The 10,788-nt window shown below is 35.0% G+C and overlaps 1 protein-coding gene, 1 long non-coding RNA gene and 3 pseudogenes across 5 annotated transcripts; 3 read left to right on the forward strand and 2 right to left on the reverse strand.

Annotated features, from left to right (window-relative positions):
- The window catches only part of LOC104732720, a 3,183-nt pseudogene extending 2,900 nt beyond the window's left edge, over window positions 1–283 (forward strand).
- On the reverse strand, window positions 1,000–1,989 carry LOC104732729 (nicotianamine synthase 2). The gene has a single exon (XM_010452312.2). It carries the CDS (start codon window positions 1,960–1,962, stop codon window positions 1,000–1,002), a length of 963 nt encoding a protein of 320 aa, XP_010450614.1. The 5' UTR covers window positions 1,963–1,989.
- LOC104755521 lies at window positions 3,578–4,783 on the forward strand (annotated as a pseudogene).
- On the reverse strand, window positions 6,037–7,469 carry LOC104755532 (annotated as a pseudogene).
- LOC104732738 lies at window positions 8,312–10,307 on the forward strand. 4 transcript variants are annotated; one of them, XR_758965.2, is made up of 4 exons: window positions 8,312–8,867; window positions 8,943–9,022; window positions 9,375–9,530; window positions 9,917–10,307. It is a non-coding gene; the product is annotated as an uncharacterized LOC104732738 (long non-coding RNA). The 4 variants fall into 4 exon arrangements; XR_758961.2 differs by having other exon boundaries at window positions 8,312–8,788; XR_758963.2 differs by having other exon boundaries at window positions 8,313–9,022; window positions 9,917–10,018; window positions 10,145–10,307.

Genomic DNA, 10,788 nt, shown 5'->3' on the forward strand with positions numbered 1-10,788 from the left:
AATATTAACAAAAATGTAAAAATATATTTGTTAGAGGGCTTTTCGGGCTGGCCCGAGCCGGTCGGGCTAAGCCCGAAAAACCCTACAGCCCAAACAGGCTGAATCCGAGAGGCCCAATTTTTTCTGGACATATATTTTTAAGCCCGAGCCCGATGTTTTTCAGAACTGGGCCGGGCCAGCCCGCGGGCTTTAGCCCTAATTGACATACCTAGGTTACAGTGACTCTAGTTTCCCTATCGGGAAATCTTCTACTTTCATGTTTACAAAACAGTTCTTTTATTAATTTAAATGCTTAATAGTTTTCATTTGTTACTGTCTTGGTTTCGTAGTCTGACTACTTAATTTGGTTTTCTTTGTTACTGTCTTGATTTTCCTTTAAAGTTACAAGATTCATAATCATGGAGTCCAGTCTACACAAATGTTTGAAAGTTACTGTCTTGATTCATATTTAAAGTTACTGTCTTGATTTTCCTTTGATATAATTTGGTATATCATAAATATATGACGACCAGTCTACACAAATGTTTGAAATTTTATGAATATGTATATTTTTATTTTCGATTTCATTTTCAGTTATTTTTAAATTTGAACTGAATATATTCATGTTGAGAAAACAAAACCAATATATTTGTATTTTTAACTTTTAAGGATTTGTAAATATATTTTCTGTTTGATAAGAAAAAGAAAAAAAATGGTTTCAGGCACCACTGAGAAGTGAGATCAATCACAAATAAAACCTTTATGACGTATCAATATACATTGTGGATTCTCAATTTTATTTTTTTTATTGATCATAATATTAAAAAAAAACATACAACAAGGTTCCGTATCTTCACACAGATATGAAGATCAAAGAACTCACAAAATTCACAAAACGATACTACTTCACAAACATACCAGACCAGTATACCACACTCCTCACAAGGCATAAAATCGAAAATAACAAAACATAAAAACACATAATTTTCAGAAAAGAGATGTGTTATAATTATTACTTGTTTACTCGATGGCACTAAACTCCTCGATCAAATTCTTCTTCATACCAAAATTGTTCATAATCGCGTGGACCTTAGAGCAATTACAAGGCATAACCACACACCGTCCAATCTGGCTGCCTCTAACTCCATTCGAACCACCGAGCTTACGTGCGATGACCACCGAGTTCACTACGTCATCGGAGGGATGATAAATGGTCAACACCTCAAATCCTTTAAGATCGGAAGAGTCAACGATTGGATACAAGAAAGCTCTAAGACCATGAGCACTCCTTAGCATCAACACAGCTCCCGGAGCCATATATTTCTCCAAATGCTCAATAGCTTTGACCTTTGACTCTTTATCCATCCCAACAAGAGCTGCCAAGAAAACGACATCATATTGGTCTAACCCTTCCTTAGCATTCAACACATCAGTTGTGTGGAAGATCATGCGTTTCGAGAGGTCAGGATCGCAAGAAACAAGGCTTGAAGCGAGTTTGTTGGCCTGTGAGTCGATGTCAAAGTTGTGGAACGTTGTGTTGGGGAGGTGGAACTTGGCCAGGACGATGGAAGTAAGTGGCATCGGACCCGAACCGATAAAGGCAACTTTGGTAGGGACATGGGTTGTGTGTTGAGATAGGAGATCGAATTCGAGTTTGCCTAGTTTGAGATAGTTGTTGTAATAGGGAAAGATGTGTAAATGGTTTAGTGGGTTGTCTTCAAAAGAGCCTAAGATTGTTGAGAAGTGTTCCTCTAAATAACCTTCGGCTTCACCACAGAGCTTGATGAGATGAGATCTCGCGTCTTTGACTTTTTCATCGTGTATTTCTGTGACATCGATGTTTGTGTCCGTTGGTAAGCACGTGGACACGAGTTGTCCGAACAAAGTGTCGACATTCTTGGATGGTTTTAAGCTCTCGAGGTTTGAGATTTGGTTGTACAAGTCGATGATTTGCTTGACAACTAGGTTACTTTCGTAAGCCATGTCGACACTATGAAGAGAGAAAATAGAGCTTTGAATTTTGTTTCAAGACTTGGAAAAAAGCTTGTGTTGTGTTGTCTTAACGCTCGCAAGGGGTCGTTATTTATTGACGCAGTGTGGGATCCATTCTTGGCTAAAATTTGTTAGCTTATTTATTTGATTCGATTCATATATATTAAAAAATAACGTCAGTTAGTTTGATTTATGTTTTAGAATTATTGTTTTTGTTTCAAAATCCGTTTTTTTCAACATAAAATGTTAACTTGCTTTTCTATATATATATATATATATATATATTTACTGACCTTAATCAGTGTACTATCCTCACAATATTAAAAATATCATGATCATGTACAAGTTGAAAAAACCATGTTACTTTGCTTTCAAATTGGCGAGGAACAAGACTAACTAGTACTCACGCTTACATTAAATTGGCGAGGAAAAAACCAAATGTGTAAAGGTTTTACATTAAAAAGTTATGATTAAAATGAAGAAAACACAAATTGTGGCTTCTATTAATTTATCACACATATTTGTTTTAAACAACCTATTTATGAAGAGAAAACGAGAAGGTTATAACAAAAAATATAAAAAAAACTTAGAGAAGTTTTCTTCACCAAATTCATAATAAATCTAAGCATTGCTCGTGTGTTAAAATTTTCATTGAGTGATGTGCGCAAATGCGTATGATTGTGCTTGTCATGCATGAATGGAAATCTAAAGGAATTAGATACTACGATTTGGTCTTCTACGTGTAGTCGTGTATAATTGTTATTGATATCATTCATTCTACAAGATAACGTATATATAGTTAGGGTTGGTAATTTAGGCATGTCTCATAACATAGTTAAGTCGCCGCGAAAATGCAACGATTATTTTTAATAGTATAAAAGAAATATATATATGATCTACTTGGGTAGCCGAAAACATAATGATCTAGTTAATTTTTTTTTATTATATACCGTTGAATTCTAACCGGTCATCAAAATTCAAAATATTAGATTTCGTTCACTTACATGCTTTGTTGGGAATAAATCAATCTTTTTGGTGTCACTCAACATTAAATTTGACTGAATACACAATATTGGATCAAGGTTCAGATTGCTTTCTTAAAAAGATTGACTTTCTATTTCGCAACATGTATTTTTTTCTTTCTTGATGTGCGATCTCAATTGTAACCTATCGAAACCTCTTCCTAGGATTTTATAATTTAAGCACCAAACTAAATGAAAACATAAAAAAGACACATACAGGTTTTGCAATTGATATATAGATGTTACACGTACATTATTTTATATCAGTGCCTCTTGCACGAAATGAATAGCCAATTTTACGTAGCTCTCAGCATACATTTTCAACGAAAGAAGTGGTTTTGTTTTGAGTTCAAAATCAACCATTCTAAAGTAAGATTTATTATCTTTCAACATGCATCTATAGTAGTATAGATATGGTGACTGTTGTATCCATATTAGGTGCGTACATACATGGTCATGTTGAGTTTGAGTGCGACGTAATGGTTTTTAAAAGACAACGTACAAATCATCTCATATTATATGGTATCAGTCTTTTTAGAGATGTTTGGTAATCGAATACGTACTCAAAGCCTTACGCAGTTAACTTCGATCACACTAGTACTATGGAGAATCCTGAAGGAAGAAGGAGAGATGTAGCCATAACTGATGGAGTGAGGCCGACTGGTTCGTCGGTTGTGGAAGCAACGGTAGCAGCTGTGGCAGTGGCGGGCCGCTATTTGGTCTGATGAGTTTTAGCCTCGTGGCCACGGGCCCACGGTGACTCTGTTTCTCATCGTTTTCTCCACTGATGCTGGTATTTTCTCCGGGTTTGGCTGGGAGTCTGGGACGGTGGCGATTCTTGTGGCGGCAATTGTTGGTGTTGGGGTGGCTGCATCCTTGTGGGTAGTGGGGATAGCCGCTTTGATTTGTTTGTGCGAAAGAGATTGGTGTTGAAACCGGAGTTGCTGAGAGGAAGGTTGAGTCGGTCGTGAGAGTGTTAGGTTATGGTCGAAGTTGTTACTTGCTAGAGAAGTCAGAGGTTGGTTTTTCTTCTTCTTCTCGGGCTACCTCTTATACAAGAAAAACGAGTATTGATAGCACTTTAGTATAGCGTTTTAAGTGTTTAAGTGGTGATTTACTAAAATGATAAACGCTATGAATAATAAAATTTTATTGTCTGTCCAAATTTTAACAAAAATTTTCTCCAAAAACTTAAGTTGTCCGTCCAAAAAGAAGTAATAATTAAGTTTTTTTAAAAAAAATTTGACCTAAACACTTAAACGACACACACAAATACACAATCTTATCTCTTCTTTCAATACACAGTCTCTTCTACGAGAAAAACCCCAACACATAGTCTCTTTATCTTCCCATTAATTCTTGTTCTCTTCCCTAGCACAACAATCCCGCTTCAGATCTCGGATCCAGCCATATCATCATCTGAATCTCCTACGAGTTCTTCGTCTCCAATTCCTCAGATCCGAATCCATAAACATCGTTTCTCGGACTCTTCCTCCATCCCCGTCATCTTTGTCCGTGTTGCCTTCATGAAAGGAGAGTCTCCAAATTACGAGAGTGGGCGGATCTTTCAAGATCACACAACCACAGCACTAGCCACAGGTTCGTCAGATCTCCTCTCAACCACGCTAGCGATTCAAAGTTATCAAATCAAAATCATGGTTTCCAGATCTGTTTGGGGAGTGTTTCTATCTATAATCAATCTTGTTCATCTCAGTTTCGATTCTTAAGGGTTAGTTGATCAGTAATTGAATTGTGTTCTCTTATTTGTTGTAGGTTTCGATAGGTTTTAATTTCAAGTCATGTGTTTGTTTAATGGTTTTGTGAAATCTGTGAATTATCTTAGTTTTGTTGATTCCGTGTTTGGTTGCTTATGGTTGAAATCGTGGAGAGTGAACCAATGTCTAATACCACACTCATTCTCTTACATTTATGCGCTTTTGTATATTGCTTCAGTTGCTTAACTAGTTTTTAGTAGATGAGTGAAATTGGTTTTGGTGAAATCAGGTAAAAGGCGTTTCTGATGGCTCCTCTTAACTCTCTCTGTTGATGTGAAGAGCATTGTATTCCACTGTAGGTTTTGTAAGTAAGATTACCAATGGTACACCATGGAAAAATAATTAGTTTATTATATTTTAAATTTCAGAAACAAAAGATAACATATAAAATATAATATATTATATCCATTTAGCAGTGGAAGCTTAAGACTCTCGGCGAGAAAGAAGGTTTAGATTTGATCCCTGAGATCGAGTTTTGCTTGAGTCAATACCCTGGTTAGTCCAACAAGAGAGGAAGTGGAGGTTACAGTGACTCTAGCTTTCCTGTTAGGAAATCTTCTACTTTCATGTTCTTTTATTAATTTGAATAATACGTAACAGTTTTCGTTTGTTACTATCTTGGTTTAGTAGTCTGAATACTTAGTTTTGGTCTCTTTTGTTACTATCTAGATTTTTCTTTTAAGTTTACAAGAAAGCTCATAAACATTATATTATCATCAAATGTTTGAAATTGCATGAGAAAACGAATATATTTGTCTTTTAAGGATTTGTAAATACATTTTCTGTTTGTTTACTGAAGATAACATAAAGAAAATGAAAAAAAAATATATATATATATATATAGTTTTAGGTACCACCACAGATATCAATCACAAACAAAACCTTCATGATTTTTCAATATACATTGTAGATCACAATATAAAAAAGAACATCAACAAGGTTCCGTATCTTCAAACTAATATGAAGATCAAAGAACTCACGAAATTCACAGAGTGATAATACTTAACAAACATACCAGTATACCACACTCCTCACAAGGCATAAAATCGAAAATAGCAAAACATAAAAACACATAATTTTATGAAAAGAGATGTGTTATAATTATTACTTGTTTACTCGATGGCACTAAGATTATACCACACTTCTCACAAGGCATAAAATTACAAAACATAAAATAACATAATTTTAAGAAAAAATATGTGTTATAATTATTACTTGTTTACTCGACGGCACTAAACTCCTCGATCAAATTCTTCTTCACACCAAAATTGATCATAATCACGTGGACCTTAGAGCAATTACAAGGCATAACCACACACCGTCCAATCTAGCTGCGTCTAACTCCATTCGAACCACCTAGCTTTCGTGCGATGACCACCGAGTTCACTACGTCATCAGAGCGATGATAAATGGTCAACACCCCAAATCCATTAAGATCGGAAGAGTCAACGATTGGATACAAGAAAGCTCTAAGACCATGAGCACTCCTAAGCATCAACACAGCTCTCGGAGCCATATATTTTTCCAAATGCTCAATAGCTTTGACCTTTGACTCTTTATCCATCATCCCAACAAGAGCTGCCAAGAAAACGACATCATGTCGGTCTAACCCTTCCTTAGCATTTAACACATCAGTTGTGTAGAAGATCATGCGTTTCGAGAGGTCAGGATCGCGAGAAACGAGGCTTGAAGCGAGTTTGTTGGCCTGTGAGTCGATGTCAAAGTTGTGGAACGTTGTGTTGGGGAGGTGGAACTTGGCCAAGACGATGGAAGTAAGTGGCATCGGACCCGAACCGATAAAGGCAACTTTGGTAGGGACATGGGTTGTGTGTTGTGATAGGAGATCGAATTCGAGTTTGCCTAGTTTGAGATAGTTGTTGTAATAGGGAAAGATGTGTAAATGGTTTAGTGGGTTGTCTTCAAAACAGCCTAAGATTGTTGAGAAGTGTTCCTCTAAATAACCTTCGGCTTCACCACAAAGCTTGATGAGATGAGATCTCGCGTCTTTGACTTTTTCATCGTGTATTTATTTGATATCGATGCTTGTTTCCGTTGGTAAGCACGTGGACACGAGTTGTCCGAACAAAGTGTCGACATTCTTGGATGGTTTGAAGACTAAGATGTATGTTGAACGAAAAAGTGTTTGGCTTATTAGAAAAAAAGTTTGAGTGAAGAAGAGAGATTGTGAGGAGTGAGGAGAATAATAAGAAGATATAAAATGGTGTTTGTTTTATTCATTTATTGGAAAAAGAGTTTTGAGTATTATTATGTTTAAAAGAAAAGAGATTTTAAACCCAAAAAAAAGAGAGAGAGATTGTGAGTAGTGAGAAGCAAAGATATGAAATGGTGTTTTTTGTCCACTCTTCTTATTACTTATCAAATTATTTGACAAATTTTATTGATTTGTTTAGAACATTTCTTCCACTGTAGGTTGTAACTAACAGTAGTTTATTTAGTATTCATTAGTTCATTTAAATATTTTGAGCTTGAAAATTGTATGCTCAAATTTTGCTTATATTTTCCTTAATTTTTGGCTTAAATTTGCTTAAATTTTGCATATATACTACAAATTTTAAAAAACAATCTTAATTAAATCATTTTGATTCAACATGTCTAATATTTCTAATGTTAAAAAGGTAAATGAGTATTTAATCCTAATTAAATTTTATTAATTTTGATTCAAATCTGTCTTATAACACATTTATATTATTTAAAATTTTAATATGTTTAAATATTCATAATATTTTAACTTGTACTTGTAATCGTGTATAATTGTTATTGGTATCATTCGTTCTACGAGATAACGTATGGTTAGGGTTGGTATCTGTCTTATAACACAAGACTGTTTCTGGGTTGAATGAGAGAGCCAGGAATCTTAGTAATGGAGTCAGGGACATAAATGGTGGTGACCAAAAGGGTTCCGTAGGATCTCTTCACTACTAAGTACTACCAATCAAGGGCGGAGCCAGTAAGCTTGAAGCCTTGTCGAAGGGTAAACAGCGAAGCCCTGTGATGCAGGTTGGTATTTCTAATCACAGCAAATGTTTTAAAAGCTAAGGATAGCATGGATATGAGATTTAGAAGTTAGTCAATTTAGTAAGAACTGAACAAGTTATGCCAAATATAAGATCAAGAGAAAAATGTGAAAGACTGAGAAGCTCGACTTTGTAATATTTGGTAACTTATTTGTTAGTCTCGACTTTTGAAGATAGTTATGCTGCAGAAGCAGGTACGTGAACGTGATTATTATTATGAATCTGTTTCATCTTCCTTATAAAAAGATCGAAAGAATTACTCTAATGTTATCCAAAAGTTGGTTTATTATTCATATCTATAAATCTTTTAAAAATTACTAGAATGTTTAGTGTTCTGGGTATAATTACAATTTACCCCTTAAATTTAGATTTTCGATTTTAACTAAAAAATATAAAAAAAAAAATATACATCAGCAAATTAAAATACACATCATTTTCAATTTTCTATGTCACTAACCAGTTTTTTTTCAGAAGTTGATTTTTTCTTGTTTATGTCAAATAGAGAAATTAAACAGTTTCCACTGTTCATAAAACGGAAAAAAAAAACCTCTCTCGTCTTTCGTTGCATAAACCCTAGTTCCCATTCTCTATCGTCGTCGTTGCCCGAAGCCACCACCGACGATCTTATCTCCGTTCTCGGACCATCCTATGCCGCGTCCTCCCTTAACCCGATCATATCTCGAGATATCAAATCGTGTCTCAGATTCCTCGTCCCTTTCAAACCGGATAAGCCTAAATCCGATTTCGGGCGATGTTCGCTTCGTACTGGACTCTGTTCAGGTAAAATCGAAGCCGTTGAGAGGCTGAGAAGGATCTATAAAGTATGATTTTGGCAAGTTTATTCTACTTATCTAAGAAGGATCTATAAAATATGTGATTATTGATTCTCCTCTCATGGCTATCGTTGCTCCTCCTAATAAACAAGAGAGTCTACCTCCTATCAAAAATCTCTAATTTCGTCATGCCCTCATAGATTCGATATGGTGTAAGCTTCTGTTTCCTCTCTCTAGATCTAAGCAGGCATACTCTCTCGCTCGATTCTTCTACTTTATTTAAGTCTAAAAGTGAGATTTGCTTATCCTTTACTTTGATTCTCTTCTTCGATGCGTTTAATTACTTTTGTTTGTTTTCTGTTTTAGGGTTTTATCGGTTGAGTAATTGATGAAGATCAATTCAAGAAGTAAGTAAGTCTCCAGATCTGAAGAAACTCCAAAATAAGGTAACCGAGAGTTTATGGATGGAGAACTTGAATTGGGCTTTTATTTGTGCAAAGTTTCTTATCGTTGCTTAGAGTATTTGATACTGGAAGTGTTGTGTGACACAACTTGTGTCAATCTCTTCTATTTCTGGTTCTATCTCGCTAAAAAACTTAGGGGTATTGTTGTTTGCTTATAAATTTGGGAGAGTCAGAAACATAGAATCAATATAGTGCTACAATTGTATCCAGAAATGATATAGGTTTGGTATTAGTTGTGTTGTTGAGTGTATTCATAGGTTCCAATTTCATTTTGAGGAAGAAAAGTCTTAAGCGTGCTGCTGCTAATCTTACCCGAGCTTGCTTGATTTTTCAGGGAGATTCTTTGAAGAACAACGTTGATTGCAGGAAGAAGCTAGTCCAAAGACTCTTGTTGGATCATAGTGCTGCTAAAGATAATCATGAGAGATGCATCCTTACTAAGCTCAAGCAACAATGTGGTGGACACTTTACTTCTAAGATGAAGGGCATGGTTAGTTTACCTATGTTTCTTATCTTAAAGCGTTACTTGCTTTAGTCATTTAATTTATGCTTTCCGTATCATTTACTATGTTGGCTGCCACTTATGGATTTGACATTGGCAAGACAAAACCAAAACAATGTCAAGGATTACCTAGGCAATAACCTTATGTGTTTCAAATGGGTTTTGGTTTTCCTTATTTGTTTTGTCTGTTTCTAGATTCTCATTACAAGAGCTATGATATTAACTTCATTACTTGTGTTATTTTGTCGTATATATAGAGGACAAACACTGTTAAGCATAGATGGCTGAATGATTGTATAACTCAAGTAGTTCTTGTTTCTTGTTTTTTTTTCAAATCCAGCTTACCTATGTTACCATTTCATTAAACGTTACAGGCTTCAGGAATTTGGACTTGTTTGTTCGAGGTACAGATAAGAAGGAGAGAGCTGAACCCAAAACATTGAGCCAGTTTATGTACTTGTCTTGCGGAGGAAATGGTGGAGGAAATGGTGTGTCTTTATGAGTGATGACCAGTTTATGTACTGATTCAGAGAGTTATAGACTTATGTTTTCGGTTCTTCATTTTTATACAATTTTGTTACAATTTTGGTGTTACACGGCAGGCCATGTTTTGGGTGCAGCCATGTTTATGGTAGATATAGCTGGTGTCTGTATCCTCTACACTGGCGTAAGGACCCAAGAGATACCATCACGTTTACACTCTTCGTGACTATGCTCAGTTCGAGATGAATTGTACTTTCAAAGTTATGGCTGATTTACGGTTAATTTACGGCTGAGTTATGAATTACGGAGTTATAAGATGTTAGTACGTATTCTTCTTTCTTTCCTGGGTCTTTTGTTCTGTCAGATTCCTAATAAATTATCTAACTAAAACGTCTCTCGATATTACAAAAAGTGTTGTTGGGTAATCGATATTACAAAAAGTGTTGTTGGGTAATTGCGAAAAATCACTAATTCTGTGTCTGCTTAGATCCACACATAATAAATACATAAAGTTAGCTTTTCTCACAATATATTATTCAAATTAATTAAAAAATTTGAATTCGAATTGCGAATAAAAGAAAAAAAAGTATTTCTCAAACAATTGACTGATATGACTGAGTTATCGAAATAAACGGCTGACTTATGAAATATTTGTAAATTAGAATTATTATAACTCAAATTTAAAATATAGAATGAGAAAATGAATATTACAATCATTATAAGCAATAAAAAGTAATAATTATAGACAAAGATTGATTTTTAC

This window comes from Camelina sativa, chromosome 2 (genome assembly GCF_000633955.1).
Source record: "Camelina sativa cultivar DH55 chromosome 2, Cs, whole genome shotgun sequence".
Taxonomy (NCBI): domain Eukaryota; kingdom Viridiplantae; phylum Streptophyta; class Magnoliopsida; order Brassicales; family Brassicaceae; genus Camelina; species Camelina sativa.

Coding starts and splice junctions, on each gene's coding strand:
- LOC104732729 (XM_010452312.2), bottom strand. CDS start 1,962: ATGGCTTACGAAAGTAACCTAGTTGTCAAGCAAATCATCGACTTGTAC.